The following is a 20,640-nucleotide window of genomic DNA, read 5'->3' as shown; positions in this document are numbered from 1 at the left end:
ATATTTGGGGGAAACTGGAGCATTTTAGGATTGCATTTATGTGTGAGTATGTGTGTAGATATGCATAGACATGTGCATGCACATTGATATGCTTGCACAGATGTTGTAATACTCATGCAGATGTTTTGAAGTCATACCTGTTTATTCATAAGAGGTATAGGTATTGCTGTATGTATTATAACTGTTATATTTTAATCGTGAAATGTTAAGTGGAATTCTGCCAAGTCTGAACTTAGAGTTTTAAGCAGTCTTCAGTCTGGCATAGCTCAAAGATCCCTGAGGTCTTGCTGCTTCTACTCAGTTTTCTTCTGAAGCTCTTTCTTTCATAATGCTTTAGAATAATTCTTTTTAGTCCCTCTTACAGCATCTATGTTGTCTTCAGGTTACATTTTGTGGAGTAATGTAGAAACTCAGATTCCAGATGAGCTCTTTGCCTTAGGTGATTTGTGCTGCCTTCCCCAAGTGCATTGGCCTTACTGAACTCCTAGTGATCTTGTACTAAATTGAGAAAACAGTTTAAAAATGTGTATAAAAGAAAAAAAATTCTTATCTCTTGTGAGGATCAGTTATGCTCATAGAAATTAACTGAATTTCATGGCTTCTTTTGTTGAAGTGCAGCTGCTGAATGTTTCTGGTTTTGTTCTGCAGCTGTTAGTTGTGATGGACAGAATCCGGAGTTTTCCACTTTCCAGTCCTCTCTCAAAGTTTCTGAATGGCTTGGAAATTCTTCTTGCAAAGGCACAGGTAAGAAAAAGTCTAAGATAAAGTTCATTTTTTTATTTTATGTTTCCTTACCTATATTTGGTACCATGTGACAAACACAGTACATGAAAGCTGTCTGCTTGTCAGGATCTGGGGAAGTGAACTTGCTCCATGCTGAAAGTTTAAAGAGCAAGAACCCAGTAATCCAGAATAGTGCAATGAGTTTTGCCAAGCAGTGACTCATTTCTGCCTTTGTGTGAAGGTGAACTGTTCTTTTCTAGGACTGGGAGGAGAACGCCAGTCGGGCCTTGTCCCTGCGGAAGCACCTGGATCTGGTCACACAGCTGATCATTCAGTGGCGCAGGCTGGAGTTGAAGTAAGGGTTGTCCTTCCATGCTGCTTTTCCTTAGATACTGTAAGCTGTCATCTCCACATGGAGGCACATTCCAATATGGAATTGGCTTAATTTTGGAACATGCTTCTGTGTATCTGTCATGGTGAAAATATGTGAGGGAAAGAGACCACCAATGAGGAGCTGCAGTGGATCAGAATGAGTGTCTAGGCTGTGGTGACTCTACATATTTGCCTCAGGAGAAGTAGAAACAATATTTTACCAGTGCTCTCCTGTTTTCATCCAAATGTTTCCTGAACCTGCAAGGTTTTTTCTGTTTAATAATCATCATTAAATTGTCCTTAAAAATTATTGTCCAGTCTCCTGTTTAAGACCATATGAAATTTTTAAAGCCACAGTGTGACACAATCAGGAATTCCACAAGTCTACCTCAATTTCTGAGAAAATAAACTTTTAAACCTGTGTCTTTTTTTCTTCTCTCATATTTAATAATGGTAGGAAAACAGTGATCCTCAGAAATTGATTGTATATATTAAGCTTATGTGCAGGTTCTTTCATCCTGCTAAATTTTCCATTAGTTTAATAGATACAGAAAACAAATTTTACTTGTTTTGAACCCAAAGTACCCATGATATTTTTGATTTATCTCTCCCTTTTCTTATTATTTCTAGTTGCTGGTCAGTCAGTTTAGACAATATTATGAAGCAGCATGTGGAGAAATCCACAAAGCGCTGGTTCTCAATCTATCAGATGATTGAGAAGTATGTTCAAGAACAGACAGAGGCAAACACAGAAGGTAAGTGCTGGCCTTAAAACAAATGTAATTTATTCTAGTAATTACTAAGGATGTATGATTAAGATCCTAAATGCCAGAATTTGACATAGCACTTTCAGGTATAGTTCTTTGCCCTACAGTAAATTCCATGACTGTGTAGGGTTTTCCATATGGAGTGAACTTTGTATATATTTGTGAAACTACTTGTGGCTCATAGAGCCTGTGTTGTGATGTAAAGAAAAGATGTCTGTAAAAAGCATCTAAAAGAAAGTACAAATGTGGTAGCTGTATATCATGCATATACAAACATTTCAAACAGATTTGTAGGGTAGGAGGCCTCCATCTGCAACTGGAAAAGGCACCTTTATACATTCTGTATAAAGCCTAAAGAATTCTTCAAGTAGATTTTGGTACATACTGTTCTTAGCAAATCTGTCTGCACGTGTTCATGTTACATAAAATAGGGGAATGAGGGGCAGCACCTTGCCTCCCCCAAATTTAATGGAATTGTAAAGATGAAAGCAGTATCCTCTGGCTTGAGGCCAAGTTTCCAATCTCATGACTACTTAATGCACTTGATGAGCTTCAGATCCTTCAGTTTGATTACATCTCCAAGAGGACAACATGTCTTCTTCCACAGATAATACCCTAAAGACACTGTATTCTCTACCACATTCTTCTGCTCTATTTCTGTCCTCATGACTTTGAGGAATTAAGGAACTGGCAGTGACTTATTTGTGCTGTTGCTTATCATGACTGAAAAAGCCATTCATTCATAGGGAATAGCAAGTATGCTGTAAATACTCAATGGATTCTGAAATTCAACATATAAGTGACCTACTCAGTCGCTATCTTAATGCTGCTTCTTGCTCCCTTTTGTTTCTTCCAGCGTCTCATCTGTTAGTTTTACTTATTAAATCAGAATTCTTCTCCTCTCTGCCCACTTCGTGTTTTGTTTTGAACTTTTCCTAATTGAGAGTCAATATTCAATTGAAAGTTATAAAGACCAGACAACAATTTTCAAGTAGATATTTTAAAGGTTTTTTTTTGTTTTCTCTCTCTTTCTGAATTTCCGGTGCAATGTTCAGGAACTGAGCAAATGGATCAGAAAACTCTGGTCAGCACATTGCAGGCTTTCATTGAAGGCTCTACTCTGGGAGAGTTTCAGGCACGGCTCCAAACACTGCTGGTTTTCCACTGCCATGTCTTGCTGATGCCTCAAGGAGCAGAAAGGGGTAAGTTGTTAGCATTACCTCTGATGAGTTACCTATACAGCATCCCAGTATTCAGCCATCAGGTGTTCCAGACTTTCCAGACAGGTCACTGAGCTCATACATAGAACACAAGCCAGTAGAGCTGTTTTACTGTTTTCCTGCTGGTCAATTTACCCCAGCTTTCAGTGTTGCTAAGCTTCCAAAAGGAACTGGGGTATATTTATTGTAATTACTGAAAAATGCCCTCTTGTAAAAGAAGGATGATGATAATTATTATTGTTATTATCTGTCCCTTCTCCCTTCTAGATGTTCTGTGCAGCATCCTGTGGAATCTGTACAATTACTATAAGCAGTTTTCAGAGTGCGTTGAGGCCAAAATCACTGAACTTCGTCAGCCCATAGAAAAGGAACTTAAGGTAAAAGGAGACTTGGCTCAGACAATGTATCAGTCTAACCAAAGAAACAGTGGAGCAGATACTATCTGAATTTGTCTATAATAGTTCTGTTAGCCCCTGAAATCCCTACTAAACATTTTCTTTAATAAGAATTAATTCTTGAGGTGGGGGAGGGTTTGACTGAAAGCTTTAATGCTTGATCAGTCCCATTTATCCATGAAGGTTTCTACCCAGCGATGAAGCCCCTGTTCATTTCACAACATCTGGCTATGCAGCAGTTTTTATGCAGTGCAAATATTTTGTTAATAAGATGCCTGTGCAATAATTTGCTCACTTACTAAAATGTTTGGCATTTTAAAGCTACCAGATCATCATAGCTGATAAGGTTTAAAGATCATCTTTGATGTAGAAACAGTTCATTTCATTTACATAAGTAATCCCATTGATTGTTTATTTTCCTAATAGGAATTTGTGAAGATTTCCAGGTGGAATGATGTCAGCTTCTGGGCTATAAAGCAATCAGTTGAAAAAATACGCAGGTAAGTCAGAACTTAAAATAAAGCTCCCCTTTTTGAAACCTTCCTTCTGAATGATTTCGCTATGATGTTACATTTGAATGCAGAAGTGTTTCTTCTGCTCACAACACAGTGAAAACATTTATTTCCAGCAGCTGAGAGATTTCCAGGATTACAAAACCCAGTAATTTTTTCCTCTCATTTGGTAATTAGAACTCTCTTTAAATTCATGAAGAAGTTTGAAGTTGTTCTGGATGAGCCGTGTCAGCCTGCCTTGGTGGAGATTGGTAAGGAAGAGCAGCTGGACTGCATGCAAAAGCAAGAAGAGTCTGAAGACAAAGAAACCAAAATTCAGAGGCTAAACAACACATTGAGAAAGGTTCTGTCTGCTAGAACAGATGTTACCAAGGTGACTGAATTAGTTATTCTAAGTGTGGGAAGAACAGTTTCTCTATTCTCATCTATACATTGCTTTTCACTGATTAATGCAGGAAAATCTTATGTAAGTGTCAGATCTGTTGAATATATCATAAACTTTTTTGGTCTTACTTGTGTTCAGTGTTATGCAACACTGCAGATGGGTGGGAATGCAGCATGGGATGGCAAGCATGGTCTGTACTGATCTGGCACTATATCTGTGTCTGATGCACAGAGATGAGGCTGTTACGCATCTCATCTCCCATTTGCCTACATAGTGTCTGCAGCAATTTGTTACTTCTCTACTAATGAAGTAAAATAGCCTGGGAGTTGAAATTATTATTACCCTTTTTTTCTAAAAAAGGACCCAAACATATAATGATGTAGCTGGAGGATTTGTGTGCATATGAGGTCTGATTAAATACTGAATCACTTTTGGCTTGGATACTAATAAGGGAATTCACTATATTGACACATTTGCTGTTGACTGACAGTTTGTGGACTGTGAACATTTGCCTTGGACAAGCTGATGCGTGGTAAATCCTGTTCCAGAGAGTCTTAGTTTACTATGTCTCTAAATAATTTGCCCAGCTCAGAGAGGAAGTCAGCTAGTTTTCTTCCTGAAAGAGATTCCTATTCATATCATTAGTTTTTATTAACAAGATGCAAGGAGACAGACAATCATAACTCATCAGAATTTGGTGGTGAGTGGGAAATGCTGAGTTACCCTCAGCTTTGTTCTGTTTTTTCAGACTAGGAGGAGGGCTGATCTTGCTAAAGTCCTGTACAGGAGGGTAGAGCAAGGAGGCAGAAATTTAATGCAAATCTAATGTATTTGATTGATTGAGGGTTTTGTTTGTTAGTGGGTGATTTGTAAGCCTGTTACTGTTAGTTAACAGGGTTATTGGTTTCACTTCTTGCAGCTCCATGTTGTCTTCGTTCCTTAAAGAAGATGCATGCAAACAATTGAAATTGAACAAAAAAAAAAATTGAACAAAAAAAAAAATTGAAAAGCTTTGGATATGCTGAGGAATTAATTCCGTTATTTAATAATTTCTACTTGCACACTGTTTTTGTTGTCTAGTGGAAAGTGAGTGAGGGTGTTCTTACGTGACACCCTGGGTGCATTAGTAATTTAGGTTAATACCTTTAAGCTTGGAAGGCAGAAGAAGCTGACCTGAAGCAATGACTACTTTTTTCATAGAGGTAATGACAAACATCTAAGACAGTAAGATCACTTGACTGTTCAGAAATAATGCTTGCCTGACATACATGTGTTATGATTTTTCTCAAGTGTTGGTGCTGAACTGATGAAAGAATCATGAACATGTTTTGGGGTTTCAGATAAATGCAGAATTGAGCCCTTTTTTAAAGCAGTTTACTCCTAGGGATCAAACATGAGTTTTGAGTATTTGTGTATAATTTTCTTCCCTTTTTTTCAGAAGGTACTCCCAGAATGTCAGGGTGTCATCACATTTCATACAGATTCTCTTCAGTATCGTCTGTCTAAGCTGACGAAGAAAATGAAGAAAATGTGTACATCAGTTACAGAAAATAATTCATTCTTAAACCTGGTGGAAAATCTCGACCAGTTCACAGGTTAGATTTTCTTGTGATGTCCATACCACAGTTGACTTCTCTACCATAAATGGAACAAGTCAGGAAAAAGTGCAGATATATCTTCCTAGAGAATGCTTTGCGTACATGAAAATTTAAATCTCATACCTTTGTCTGTTGTCTTCTATACAGGTGGTATTATTGTTTCTGTAGCGGAACTGCAAAATTTAACATTTGATCAGACAGCAACTAAGGAGAAGCAGAAATCAGAGGCAAAGCATATTCAGATGCAAAAGCAACGGGCTTTGTCAGATCTCTTTAAAAGCCTTGCTAAAACAGGTGAGCTTCCACTAAAAATGGGCTTGGTTTAAAAGTACAGAGTTCTTGAGCATTTTACTGTCTTTGCCAATATATCTAAACCCACCATAATATGATGTAAGGTAACACCTTTACCCCCCTCATTCATCAGCCTTTTCATATCTTAAAAATTATCCCTAACTCAGCTTTCTTAAAGGACATGGGGCAGTGAAAAGTCTTTAATGTACACAGGTCTGTGTTAGTCTTATTTCAGCTGTGTTGCTCAGCTATGTTCAGCTCAAGATAGCTGAGCTACAACGTGTTCTTACATTACAAAACTTGCAGCATGTTCAAAGACTTGTCAAAATAAGAACATTTGATGTCTTACTACCAACTGTGTGAGTGACATTTTTCATACAAAACACGAGGGCATCAAAGGGTGTGTGCTGAAATGCCGTTCCAGGTTTGTCATACCGGAAAGGTCTGTCTTGGTCCCGCTCAGAAAACTGCCAGGAAGTTCTGTACCTCCGGCCGCTGGACTTGCACAGTGCCTTGGCTGCCGTGGATTGCACACATGAGCTGGACACCACGTAGGTACCCAGGACTTCTCACCCTCAGGCTGGGTGAATTGCAGCTGTAATATATGGAATTTATGGCGTGTTGATTTAGACTGGGGTTTCTCAACAGTAATTCATTTAGGGTTTTGCATATTCCCATCCTCCCATTACATCTCAGTTTGGTATGTACAACTGAGCAAGGATTCGGGATTTTTTTAATTTCATTTTTTTCTATATTTGCACTTTACCAACTGTACCCTTAGTTTCATTCTTTCCATGAATTAGATTTCAGTTAGCCCTCCACTGTCCAGCCTTGCCTGGGATGCTTTGCTAGCTGTATATTAGAGCATAAACTGCTAATGATTTTATTGAAAGTGAACTGTGATTTTCAGGGATTTCTTCATTGTTTTGTCTTCATTAAATAATGGGATATTTCAGGAGAAAATACATATACTTCAATGTGGTCATTACTGGAAAAGCTTTCTTAGGGGAAAGATGTTTTTTCAGATTTTTTAACTGTTTTTCTGTCAACAAGGGCTTTTTTGTCATTGAGACATGCTGGTTATTGTCCTGGGATGTAAGCATTTAGTTTATGTATCAGGGTGAAAAGAAAGGCTTCTGTATGAAGCTGGATTTAGCTGCATGGGGGGCAAGAAAAACAATATCACTATGAAAGCATTAAATGGTATTCAAAGATAGAGATCTTGCTGCTGTTGCTTAGGGTTTTCTTAGAATTTATTTTTAAAATCAAATGTTTTCTTAAGACTAGAATATTTTTAGATAAAATGCAGAATTGGAAGATCGATGCATTTTCTAAACAACAGATTTCAAGCAAAGCTGTTGGGTTGAAGAGCTGATGTGGTGGCTCTAGCATGCTGAGGTACTTTTCAATACCATACTTCTTTGTGCTCTGCCAGGTTGCTGACAGAGATTTCTTCTGCCTGGGATGGGTGCCAGAAGTACTTCTATCGGTCACTTGCACGTCACTCACGGCTCCAGACAGCCTTGTTAGCACCTGCCAAGGTAAAACCAGCAAAGTAAAACCTGAATCTTAGTTCTGTTAACTTCATTTACCAGCTTGGACTGAAATTTCCTTGTGGTAAAAAAGTGATGGGAGATAACACCGTGTTGTGTAATATGATACTAAATACGACACTTTTGTAGCTCTCATTAAATGCAGCATGTTGAAACCTGCTGTTTTCTGTAGGGACAAAATTGGTTCAGGGAAAGAAGTTAATGATCTGTTTAGTGTACATTATCTTTCATCCCAGCAGATCCCTAATTGCCTCATTTTTGTGCATGAAGAAACTCATGAAATGCTGAATCCAAACTTTTAAGGAAAATAATCCCAATGTTGTCCAGTGTTCTTGAAGAAATCAGTTGATATTTATAATTGGGTGCAACAGGAGTCTGTGTCTCTTTTAGAGACACAGACTCGATCTTTTAGACCAAAGATGGGTCTAGAACAGACAAATGAGCTCTGCCATACCAGAACAACTTTTCCAAAATTTCAGTAAAAAAGCATCTCTTCCAGATGTTCTTCCTCTCACTATGCTTTACCTCTTGTTTTACAACATGATCTTATCAAAGTCACACTCGATAATAGATACAAATAGTGGAACGTGGCTGTGATCAGTTATGCCTGTGTTGTCACCATTTATTCTGAGCTTTAAGATGTGTCCACTTCTAATGAAAGGAGTGGAAGTAGTTGTTCTGTCTGGTAAAAGGAATGGTTGTAGCATTGGTCATGAATGTAAAGCATTTAGACTGGTACTTCTTCAGATTTTAATCATTATTTATCTAAGGTAGATTTAATACTGCAACTGAATTTCTGATAAGAATTGCTGCAGTGGAGTGAAATCTAATGTGAGTGACTGTTACAGAAGTTACTTGAAAGGCAAATTTGTATGCAAATTTTGTAAGACTTGTTCAATTAAACCATAATCCTTCAGCCTGCTCAGTGAAATAGAGGCACACAGACTGCTGTTGCCTCGTTCTTCATCTAACTCTTCCCTTCCACTTCTTCTGTCTCTGTTTTGTGTAGGATATTGGACTGGGCAGCATTGAACGCTGCAAAGGGTTCACTGCACACCTCATGCAGATGCTTGTGAGACAGAGGAGATCTCTTACTGCACTGACAGAACAGTGGATCTTACTCAGGTATTCTCCATCTTCCAGTGTTAAATTGTTGGCAAGAAGTTTTAACAGTAAGCAAATCAGTTCAAGAAAGATGGAAAATGAGGCAGAAGAAAATAACAACTTTTTCCTCTGCTTCCTGGTATTTCTTCTCTCTTCAATTAAGCCTAGATAGGAAAGATCTAAGTTTATCCTATCACTGCAGCCAGTATTTTGGAATCAAAATAATTTTGTAGAACAAGAAAGGCATATATGTGAACTAATTCCTATAGTTTATTACACAGTTAAAGCATTAAACTTACAGATTGTCATATCTCTCTCATTTGGTATTGGCCTAAGTTAATTTTGTTTGCATTCAAGTTGTTGGCTTGACCTGGGGCAAATAAATGATCTGGATGGTATTTTGAGCCAAAATAAATAAAGCGTCAACAGCTTACAAAGAAAAATTCTAGAAAGGTGGGACATACTGGATGTTGTGTCAAAACTGTAAAAGGAAAAGTGTGTAAGAATCTTTCTTATTCTATGTGATCTTTCATTTCATTGCTCAAGTCATCAGAGTCATTGCAAATGACACCTTTGAGCATATTTGTGCTTAGCATTCTGTAGTCCATAAAACTTCTAGAAGTCAGGTTAGGAGCTAGCCCATTTGTACAGAGAAGGAAATTCTGGACTGGAGATTACTGCTGCAAAATTTATTCTAAGGCCAGGAAACTTGCAAAAAATGAATAAACAGAAAACCCCAACTAAACAAACTTCTTAGCTTTACAATCACAGAAATAGTAAAACTTTCAGGACATTTATCTGCATTACTATGACTTTCATAAGAAATCAGATTTCCAGGGCTTTGTAGTATTTCATAATGCAGGGAGGGAAAAAAATCACTAATTAACCAACGTTTAAAAAAAACCCAACTATTGTTTTAGTCTTTCCAGGAGAAGTTATTAGCTAGATTTAAAAAAAAATATTTTAGTTAAAGATATATCTTTTAAAAATGAAGTACAACTTAAGACTCAGTGATTTTTACATTCTCTTTCTTTAATCTTTACTAGGAACCTCCTGAGTTGTATACAAGAGATAGATTCTAGGCTGACTGCTGGCAGAGACTACAGTGCAACATTTCCTCCTCAAGACAGTATTCAATGCTGGACAGACAGACTGCAGCAGCTCTGCATGCAGTGTGTGATGGCTCTCGAGGAGCTGTCTTGGTTTATCCAGTGCTGCCCAAAAGAAGAGTCAGCCAGGAGCAATGACAGTGAAAGGACAGATGTGAAACCCAACATTGCTCAGAGTTCAGTCCCTGAAATGGGAGATGTTCTTGCAGGAATACCTGACCTGATTCCCTCGGATCTAAAGCACTTGTCTCCAGTATCAGCTGAGCAGTTGCCTCCTGGGTGCAGGATGAGGAATAAGGATCAGTTGTGGCTGCAGGTAGCTACACAATTGACTGCAATGATAGCAAATGTGAAGGCCGTGAAAGCAGAGGTGGACAGAGTAAGACAACAGTCACGTGAGACCTCCTTTTATTCCTGGTGAGTCCTACACATGAACATCCCTTCTTTATGTTCACATAGTAGGTGTGAAGTAATTTTTGAAAATTTTTGCCTATGCATATATTCAAAAGTGGGTTCAGGTGCTCCTCAAACATTTTTCCATTCATTCTTTTTGCAAAATGCAGTGCCTGACTCTTTAAGAAATGTATGTCTTCTCCCATTCCCTTGACAAGTGAAAAAAATTTCTGTCTCAGCTTCCCACTTTGTCTTTGGTCTCTCAGGATTTTATCCCCATAGATCCTTAGCTAATGAGGTGAATTTCAAATACAAATTTAATGAAGAGATTTTCATTTTAAAATACGTTTGTAGCCTATTTAATAATATTCTTCTAATTTTCTCTCTGCTTCAAAGTGTGACTATAAGCTTTTTGTCAAATCTTTTGCTTAATAAATTCAGGATGGAGATATGCTGCCTCTCCCTTATCCATGACCAAGAAAAGGCTTAATCTGAAGTTGGACTGTTTGTTCTTGTTTCAGTATTATGGTATTTCTGTTGCAGGAAAGACTTTGAAGTTTGCACATCAGCTGTGAGTTGTTTGCTGGAAGTGTCAGCCCAGTTACAAAGCATAGAGTCCCTGTTTCTTCCAAAAGGACAAGACATGGAAGCTGCAAATCAGATTGCCCTAATCAAGAGCCTGAAGTATATACAAGAAGAAGTTAATAACACATCTTCACACTTCACAGCCTGGAGAACACAGCTTCTTGCTCCCGTGTCAAATTGCACTGGTGAGGATAATTTTTCTCTACTTGATTTATAATGTTGGTAAAGACACAAGAATTTATTAGTTTGGTTATTGCTGAAGGTGGCCCTGTGTTCCTTTTGATATCCAAAAACTTCATTAAATTAAAACTTGCAAAATTTAGTCCAGACTTTATTTGTGCAGTAGAATTTTTTTTACCATCTCTATTAGTGATAGATCCTGCACCATAATTGAAGGTCACAATTAACAAGGAGATTTTGGTAGAACTGTATAGTAAAAGTTGCATAGTGCTGTCATTGTCCTTGCATAAAGGAAACATAGGAACCTGTAATCTGATGTTTACAAGCACGTAAAACTGCCTGTGTTATGTTCAAAAGGAAATCAACAGTCAGATGAAGAGTTTGTGGAGCAATTCTCAACAAAAGTGGAAACTGTTATCCATGCTGTTCTGTATGCTGTTCAGTGTTTGGTAGAGAGAAAACAGGAAGGTGGAAAAGAGGAAGAAAAATCTTCAGAGGAAAATGGTAAGTTTGTCAATATACTTGAGTGGGGAGCAGGAGAGTTTAAACCATGCAAACCTTAACCTTTAAACAGTATATGTCAGAGGTACCAATACACAAGGAAATTACTATTTTAATAGAAGTTGTGTATTCAGATACATAGGTGGCTATTTCTAGATTGCTTGTTCTAACATTTTTAGAATATCTGACCTGATCTCCATTTTTTTAATGTGCTTCAAACAAAGAGGATGCAGCCTTACTTGATGTGATTAAAGCTGGACATATAACTAAACTTTTGGATCAAGATCTGTCTGCTGATTTGGAGGCTTTACATGTGCAGAAGGCAATTTTAGGTGTTTCAGAACTCCTGGAGATCCTGAAATCTTACAGGGAAGACTGCACTTCATATAAACATAAGGTAAATTTTTTCTTTTCATGAGTTTCTTGGCTTAGGAGTCTTGAGATATTTGGAATTGTAACTACTTGGGGGTTAAATGTGCATTGCTTCTTCTTGCCCAGTGCCTTAGAACTAGAAGCATGTGAGAAATTGGGGACAAATAAAAGTAGTCTTCTGTAGTGTCTGGCAAAAGCTGAACAGCTAAACATTCCTGTAGTAAGAAGACAAAGTTTTTGTGAAAAATCTAGGAAAAGCTCCAGAAACATTAGAATTAGTACTTACACTCACCTACTGATATTTCTTTGAGAATGTTTTCAGTCACTGTCATGAGCCTCTCTGAGGTGCCTGTCAGTAAGTACAAGTAATGACTGACAGTTGATTTTTTGTTTTAATTGTAGTTCTTCAACCAGTCCTGCTATTTGCTGGTGCGCCTAAAGCCCATGCTCTGCAGATATTCAGACCTCATCCTGTTCTACCTCACCATTTCACTGGCATCTCACAGGAGTACTGGGAAACTGCTTTCTGTTTTAACCAGCATTTTTACAGAGCTTGCTCTGAAGGTAAGTTATTAGAGGTAACAGTGGCTTTATGGCAAGCATATAGTTAATGTGTAAAAGTCTTGAGTAGAAACTAAGCTGAAAAATGTACTTACTACTGAGGAAGATGTTGAGTTTCTGTTCACCTTTGCAGGGATTTTGTTTGCCAAAAGAGTTACTTGAAGATGAAGCAGGAGAGGGAGCAACAGAGTTCCATGACTATGAGGATGGTGGTATTGGAGAAGGGGAAGGCAAGAAGGATGTGAGCGACAAAATAGAAAGTGAAGATCAGGCAAGTGTTTGGGGTTGATCTTGTTTAATTGAAGTGAAACTGGAAAAGCTCTTGAAGTCCATGATGTGGATGTGTTAGGTAAAAAGAAACACAGTTATCTTCAGTCTCCTATTTATTTTGGCTTTTATTTTTGCCTATCAGCTTATGAATCTTGTTGTGATACTTTTAATATGATAATATGTTTTTGTGTGTTTTAATATGCTTGTGAATCTTTTAATATATTGGCAAGACTAATTGTAATTTTTTGCTTTACCACTGTTTAGATAGAAGACAGTTATCAAAAAGGGAAAGAGAAGGAGAAAGAGGATCAAGATTCTAAACCAGACATTGAAGGAGAAGACAATGCAATTGAAATGTCTGAAGACTTTGAAGGAAAGATGCATGATGGAGAATTGGAGAAAAAAGGTTTGGTTCTTTCATTATGGCAAGCTTATAAGAAAAGTTATAGATCAGTTTAGTAATGGTTGATGCTTTCCTATAACATGTGCATGTGTGTCCTTTGCAGCTTATATAAATTAAACTGAATGGGGTGATAAAATTTAGGTTCAAAGTATGATTGCTTATTTGCTTCTAAAACAAAAACATTATCTTTCTCTCTTCTGTACTGAAACACATTCTGAACTGTACACAGAGGATGAGGAAAATTCAGATGAAGAGGAAGAACTGGATAAGCAGATGGGCAATCTTGATAATGCTGAAGCTGATGATAAACTAGATGAAAGGCTGTGGGGGGATGATGAGGATGATGATGATGATGAAGATGCTAGTAGTAAAACAGAAGAAACTGGACCAGGAACGGATGAGGTAATAAGGAACAAGATGGGGGGGGAAAAGTATCAAAGGAATTGAACTCTGCTAACTTAATGTGACCTAGATGGGAATTGCTCTTGTAGCTTTTTGCCTTAGAAGGGGATAATTTCAGGGAATATGTTCTGTTGAGTGTTGTCTTTTTTTTTTTTTTAGTAGGAGATGATGTCACTAAGACTTTGAAAAGTGGATAAAGTTAATTGAGCTTCTTTTGGATTTATTAATAGGAGGATTCAGAGCTCGTTGCAAAAGATGACAACTTGGGGACAGGAAACAAGGATAATAAAAAAAAGCCTCCCAAGAATGAGGAAAAAGAGCAACAGGAAGAGGACAGTGGAAATAAAGAGAAAATCCATGAACAAATTGATGAGGTAAAAATTATTTGGACTAAATGGAGTATCTTGCTGTTAAACCACATTGTGTTGCTCATACCATGTTTCTGAGAATTTGAAATGCTTTTTTTTAAATAGTGAAGCACCCTGAAAAAAGTTCATTTCAGAGCTAAAAATAAACCATACTGTATCCATTATAATACACATTTATTTTCTGATTCATATTCCAGAAAGGATTTCTGGAATATGTAATAGCTGAACTTGTAATAGCTGCCAAAACAGGCTTTACATTGAATTGATGTTTTGATGGACAAAGCTTCAAAAGTCTAATTCTGTTGTGTTTAGCAAAAGAAACACCTTAGTATGCAAGAGTACATTTAGCATCTCCAAGAGTGCATATTCTGTTTAGAATGCTTCAGCTAGGAAAATTGGCTTTAGAACACAAAACATGGTGATTGTAAGTACCACCAATTTATGTAAATGTATTTGCTGAAATTAATCTTTCTGCTCTTTATGCATGATTATGTGTACCACTGGAAATCCACTTTTAACTGATCAGAATGTAATATTGTATCCAGTATTTCTTTGTCCTAGGGAGTACAGTAGGATCTTGTTTCTAATCTTAGCTTATCCTCACGCTTAATCCGTGCCTGTTATTTTTTCACCATTCTTTGCTGACAGCGTGAGTATGATGACAATGAAGTAGATCCTTATCATGGCCAGCAAGAAAAGGAGCCTGAAATTGAACCTTTGGACCTGCCTGATAATTTGAATCTGGAGAGTAATGAGAAGAGTGATGATGAGGAGGAGGAAGGTACAGCTGAAAATCTCTACAGATTCCTAGATGAAAGCCACATGAAAGCGGGGTGGGGGACAATTAGATCATGAACCCTTCTTGTCTACAGAAAGGACAGAGATGGTGGTAGGATTCAGTGTAACCACCAATTAGCAACAAATTCTTTTGTGCATCCAAATACCAACATACCAAATGCAGGCCAGACAAGAAGTCAGCATGACAACATTTTCCTTTACCTCCCTTTCATGCACACTGTGGAGCATGCTCTTCATGTTACCCAAGTGATACAGCCTAACTCAGGCTGGAATCTCCTTATTTAATTGTCCAGTTGCTTTTGTGGTTTCATTTTTCTTCTATTATACTTCTAAGTATTTGTACTCTCAAAAGTCAATTTGCTTTCAGGAATATTAGGTTAAAGGAAGTTACTAGGAATTCATCCTGTTGTACTGCTAGCTAGAAATCAGCTGTGAGTTAAAGGAATTATCTGGCTATAGAAAACACAGATTCTGTGTATAGAACTGAGTATTTTATGGGTTTTTGATAGGCTGGGCAGTTTTATTCCAAATGCCTGTAATATTCACTGTCTCTATACTTCACTGAAAGTTTTATATACCTTTCTGATTTTTTTTTATCCAGAAGAAGAGAATGATTTTGAAATAGATGAGAAACCTATGGATTTAAATGAGGCAGAGAAGACAGAAGAACAGAATGCAGAGGATACTGGTGAGACAGAAGGAAATGATCAAGATGCAAAAGCAGCTGAAGAAGGCATTTCTGAAGATCAAGAGGAGAAGGAAGATGGAGGAGATAAAGAAGATCATGATCAAGAAGAAAAGGCAGAGAATACTGAGGATGCACAAGAAGAAGAGGAAGAGTCACAACTACCTGATGAGAAAAAAAATGAATCTGCTGAAGATAAGGGAATCCCTAATGAAGAGCAAGGCCTTCAACCTCAGGTACAGTGTAATAAATTAAAGTGTGATTTTCTTTTTTTTTTAAATTGCCTTATACGAGATTTAAGAAATGGATGTGCTGTGTGATACTCTGAAACAAATTTGACATTTAATAGACACAATGAGAGTCTTCATCAAGATAATAAGAACTGCTTATTAAGCATGTGTTTCTGCTGTCTGTATTCCTGCTGCCTCCTTGGCCTTGTGTTAGAGTGGAACAGACTTTTTCAGTTGTGAGGGACCTACAGTGATCATCTAGTCCAGCTGCTTGACCACTTCAGGGCTGACCAGAAGTTTAGGCATATTTATTGAGCACATTGTCCAAATACCTCTTAAACACTGACAGCTCTGGGGCACTGGCCACCTCTCTAGGAAGCCTTTTCCAATGTTTGACCACCCTGTCAGTAAAGAAGTGATACTAAACTCCTAATGACCATTCCCATGCATCCTATCACTGGGTACCAGGGTGAGGGGTTCAGCACCTCTCTCTCTATGTCCCTTCCTCAGGAAGTTGTAGAGAGCAATGGGGCCACCCTTCAGCCTCCTTCTCTTCAAACTAGACAAGCCCAAAGTCCTTAGCCACTCTTTATAGGACGTGACTTCCAGCCCTTGCACCACCTTTGTTACTCTCCTCTGGCCACATTTAAGGACCTTCACATCCTTCTTGACTTGTGGGGCCCAGAACTGCACACAGCACTCAGATGAGGCTGCACCAATGCTGAATACAGTGGATTCAGCACCTCTTTTGACCAGCTGGTGTTGCTGTGTTTGATGCACCCCAGGATGGGGATTGCCCTCTGGGCTGCCAGGGTTCAGTGCTCACTCACACAGGGCCTGCTGTGGGCCAGCATCCCCAGATCCCTTTGCAGGGCTGCTCTCCAACCACTCCTCTTCCCTCTGTGCTTGAGCCCAGTGTTATTCCATCCTAGGTGCAGAATCCAGCATTTGGACCTGTTAAATTTCATCCCGTTAATCATGGTCCAGTGCCCCAATCAATCTAAATTCCTTTGCAAGGGGCCTTTTATCCTCCAAGAGAGGATAAAAGCACCTCCCAGTTTGTATCAGCAAGCTTGCTAATGGAGCATTCAACTCCTGTATCTAGATCATTGATAAATACATTAAACAGGACTAGTCCTGGAGCTGAAACCCAAGGAGCTGGTGAATGTCACGAGATGAAATCTCATTCACTACAACTATTTTAGCCCTAGAATCCACCCAGCACACTGTGAATCCACTCATTCCACAGCTGGACAACATGTCCGATAAGATGCTGTGAGGGACACTATCAAAAGCCTTACTAAAAATCCAGAAAAACTGCATCCACTGCCTTCTCTTCATGTGCTAGGCTGGTGACCTCATCACAGAGGGGATATCCAGTTAAACAGGCCTTTCCCTTTGTTAGGCCATCCTGACTGTGTCTTATAACTGTATTTGTCTTTAAGTGCCTTTCAGTAACACACAGTTCTCAGTGTTTTTTAGAATGTTAAAATAATCTGATGTTATTTCAGGAAGAGGAGGATAAAGGTAATTCAGAGATGGATGAAGAGATCCCTGAGGCTGAGGAAAGAATGGAGCATGAAACACAAGGGCAGACTGGGCAAGAAAATCTGCAGAGTGACAGTGCTGTTGAGCTGGCTGGAGAGGCTTCAGAAAGAGACCAGTCTAAAGAGGTAAATTATGTGGAAGTGTCTGAGTTAAAAATGCTAAATTTGTTAATATGTTTTCAAGTTGAAATCAGGGAACTGCTGCTGTAGTTTTTAAGAACTGTGTATAAGACCTTAGTTTATACCAGTTGTAAATTCACTGAAAAAAACCTTAAAGACCATATAGATACCCAGCACTTTCACTGCTGTAAAGATAAGTTTAGGATAAGTGTTGAACTGTAGAAGTGGCTTATCTGCTCTCCATAAGAATTATACTTGCAATTCTTTATTGCAAGTATATGAATTATGAGCCGTTGGTCATTCAGACCAGAATGTAGCAAAGCACTGCAGTTTAACATCTGGAGTTTGTTTGCAGTAGTTTTTCTATTTTTGGTTACACTTGAAATTTATTTTTTTTCTTTCAGGAAAGTGGAACTGGAGCTTCAAGTGCAAATCAGTCAGAAGGCCATGAATCCACACGCATGGCCCGGATGGCTTCTCAGAAGCAAAGCATAAAAAATACACAGGTTGGTCTCTTCTTTTAAATTTTTGTTTAAATATCTTAATATTGACCAACAAATAGTCGGGACTCAGTTTCTCCTTGTCAGAACACTGCTCTCATTAGTGGTGGATACACCTCTCTTGAAGTTCATGGTGTTAATTTGTTCCTTTTCAGAGTTTCAAGAGGAAACCTGGCCAGGCAGACAACGAGCGCTCGATGGGAGATCACAATGAATGCATCCACAAGCGACTGAGAACCATGGAATCCAGCAGTGAAGCAAAGCAGGATGCAGCTCAGCCTAAACAAAACGTGGAGGAGGCTGATGCATTTGAACATATTAAACAAAGCTCTGAACACTATGATGCACAGACATATGGTACAGTGGGATTTCTGGGGATAAAGAGTTGTCATTGCAGAATCAAATCGTGAAACACTCATATTTGCTGTAGTTTCCCCTGTTTGCTTTCTCAAGTTATCTTGCTTTGGTTAAAGGTGCCACACCATTTCACTACAAAAGTGCTACTCTTTGGCAGTCAGACTCCAACCAACAGTAACACTTCTGAAAATACTGATTTTGACTTTAAAAATAAATTTTATCTTAATATCTTTGCAATCTATTCTCTTCAAATCTTACTTCACCTAATCAAGGCAACAGCTTACTGACATAACATGGCACAGCAGAATGAAAGATAAAACAGGGGTTTGAGCCTCAGATCTCTTCTGAGTTCACTGAAATTGATACACAGTGGCCTTAGAATGCAACTTTTTTTTAACTTGACTACTTCTCCTTCCACTTTCCTCTTCACAAGTATTTTTGTCTTTGTGCAGATGTAGCTAGCAAGGAGCAAGAGAAACCTTTTATGCCTCCTGAAGAAATGGAAGAAGGAGACTTTGAAGATGCAGCAATGGAAACAGAAATGGAGGATGAGGATCTCAGAGCAGTAGACACTGAAGAGCTGAAGCCAGAAAAAAAGAATTCTAATGCCACTAAACCTTCTGGTACATTAACTTGTAAAGCATTCTAAATACATGCTGATATGGATCTTTAGATGTATATGTAGGTATTCAGATTTGCATGTAGTAGATATGTTTCATAAGGCTGAATGCCTGCTCTAAATTGATTCCTCTGCAGCAGTGTTCTTACTTCTGCCCAGTAACTTTGCTAAACTGATTGACAGAGAGGTTTACTGCTTTCTTTCAAGTTAATGGTCTCTAATCTTTATCCACCACTTTGAAGAAATAAAAAGCAAACACTTCCCTGCTGTTCAACACAGTGCCAATTCACTTAATTAATTGGCATTTAACAGTGCATTCCAGTGTCACCACCATCAGCACCACATAACTCAACTGTTTTATGTATAACTTCTGGCAAAAAAAACCAAAAAAACAAACCAGCAAGAAGTTGAGGAGCTGGTCTGAACAACATCTGGTGAGGTAGCACCAAACTCTCACTGCCTTCTTTCTTAAGTGGGAACAAAACTGAGCAGCTAACAGCAGTAATTGGTAGACAAGGTAGGTTTGACTTGTCAGCCACACACCCCACCCCCTTAAAAAAAAAAAGCTAGGTAGAAGTTTCTATAGAAATTGTCATTTTGATGAATCTAAGTGAATGACATCATAGATTGGAATTTTGAACAGATTTCTTCTTGAATAACATAAAGCATGGCTGGAGAGGGGAGACAAGTTTTACAAGCTTACATTCTTGCCTCCCACTCCCTTGAGCTTTAATCACTTAGATCTCTTGCTAGACTCTATTTATGGTACAGGTGTGCATGTAATCAGTCTACTTGTTTTTCCACATGATTCTCTAACTATGTTCTGAAAAACTGGTCTTTGAAACATCCTACAACATCATTCTTTTTCTCCTTTAGAATAATTCTTAAGAAATTAGTAGTTAAATATCATAGTACAGTAGAAACAGTAGTAAAACAAACTCTCTAGTCCATTCTTTTATTTGTAAATTGATTTTTGATTTATAGAAAGCTGTTCTATAAAAAAATCAGAGAGTAAAAGATCAGCAAAGATTTTTAATGATGGTTTTCTAACTCCTCATATGACTTTATACCTCCTATCATTCTGTCATAGAGGCTATGAGAGTCAGTAAATTTACTTCACCATTGGAACTGTCAGGTGTTAAATATCTGTTAACTATTACTTTGTTTAGCAAGAAGTTTACAAGACAGAAAAACAATTTGCATTAGGAAATGCATGGTTTTGTGTTCCAGTGAGTTGCAAGATGTATTCATCCCATTCCTAGAATTAAATGTCTTAAAATTTGGCACTTCTTTTAGAAGGAAATGTCAGCTGCAGTACAAAGCATATGAGATGCTCTGTGAAAGAGTCAGATACAATATTGTTTCTTGTATTATGTGTGACCCATGAAGTCAGTAATTAATTTTGTGATTGTAGGACCAGGTGACGTGGAGCCAGAGCTGCAGACTTTTGACTCAGAGGATGTCAATGACTCTGCACCAGAAAAACTACCAAAGGTGGCTGAAGAGAAGCCAGAGAGAAGCAAGGACTCAACCATACACACAGCCCACCAGTTCCTGATGGACATTCCTCAGGTATGACACCCAGTCTGTCTTCTTTCAGCTACAGCAGAAGAAAGAGATGGTTTTACTTGACCTGTGTTAATGAAACTCTGTGAATGCAAAAGACTAGAATTACTTTTTTCCAGCCAATTCAGTCATTATACGTTAATATAATACTACT

The 20,640-nt window shown here is 38.1% G+C and overlaps 1 protein-coding gene across 1 annotated transcript in view; it reads left to right on the top strand.

Annotated features, from left to right (window-relative positions):
- The window catches only part of MDN1 (midasin AAA ATPase 1), a 93,700-nt gene that overhangs the window by 65,123 nt on the left and 7,937 nt on the right, over positions 1 to 20,640 (top strand). Inside the window, exons 67-94 of the mRNA XM_054279886.1 lie at positions 649 to 744; positions 984 to 1,078; positions 1,726 to 1,850; positions 2,918 to 3,064; positions 3,350 to 3,459; positions 3,904 to 3,977; positions 4,167 to 4,362; positions 5,813 to 5,969; positions 6,120 to 6,266; positions 6,688 to 6,814; positions 7,699 to 7,804; positions 8,826 to 8,941; positions 9,967 to 10,446; positions 10,966 to 11,192; positions 11,545 to 11,691; positions 11,913 to 12,085; positions 12,463 to 12,624; positions 12,755 to 12,892; positions 13,156 to 13,297; positions 13,524 to 13,696; positions 13,927 to 14,070; positions 14,713 to 14,845; positions 15,464 to 15,783; positions 17,289 to 17,450; positions 17,849 to 17,950; positions 18,100 to 18,301; positions 18,754 to 18,924; positions 20,335 to 20,492. Coding sequence (XP_054135861.1) covers positions 649 to 744; positions 984 to 1,078; positions 1,726 to 1,850; positions 2,918 to 3,064; positions 3,350 to 3,459; positions 3,904 to 3,977; positions 4,167 to 4,362; positions 5,813 to 5,969; positions 6,120 to 6,266; positions 6,688 to 6,814; positions 7,699 to 7,804; positions 8,826 to 8,941; positions 9,967 to 10,446; positions 10,966 to 11,192; positions 11,545 to 11,691; positions 11,913 to 12,085; positions 12,463 to 12,624; positions 12,755 to 12,892; positions 13,156 to 13,297; positions 13,524 to 13,696; positions 13,927 to 14,070; positions 14,713 to 14,845; positions 15,464 to 15,783; positions 17,289 to 17,450; positions 17,849 to 17,950; positions 18,100 to 18,301; positions 18,754 to 18,924; positions 20,335 to 20,492 — 4,530 coding nt within the window. The remainder of the gene's footprint in view (positions 1 to 648; positions 745 to 983; positions 1,079 to 1,725; positions 1,851 to 2,917; positions 3,065 to 3,349; positions 3,460 to 3,903; positions 3,978 to 4,166; positions 4,363 to 5,812; positions 5,970 to 6,119; positions 6,267 to 6,687; positions 6,815 to 7,698; positions 7,805 to 8,825; positions 8,942 to 9,966; positions 10,447 to 10,965; positions 11,193 to 11,544; positions 11,692 to 11,912; positions 12,086 to 12,462; positions 12,625 to 12,754; positions 12,893 to 13,155; positions 13,298 to 13,523; positions 13,697 to 13,926; positions 14,071 to 14,712; positions 14,846 to 15,463; positions 15,784 to 17,288; positions 17,451 to 17,848; positions 17,951 to 18,099; positions 18,302 to 18,753; positions 18,925 to 20,334; positions 20,493 to 20,640) is intronic.

This window comes from Melozone crissalis, unplaced genomic scaffold (assembly GCF_028551555.1).
Source record: "Melozone crissalis strain CALT ecotype California unplaced genomic scaffold, PUWL_Pcris_2 ptg000027l_1, whole genome shotgun sequence".
NCBI lineage: Eukaryota > Metazoa > Chordata > Aves > Passeriformes > Passerellidae > Melozone > Melozone crissalis.
The sequence above is the reverse complement of the archived record's forward strand: the minus strand, read 5'-3'. Positions and strand labels throughout refer to the sequence as shown.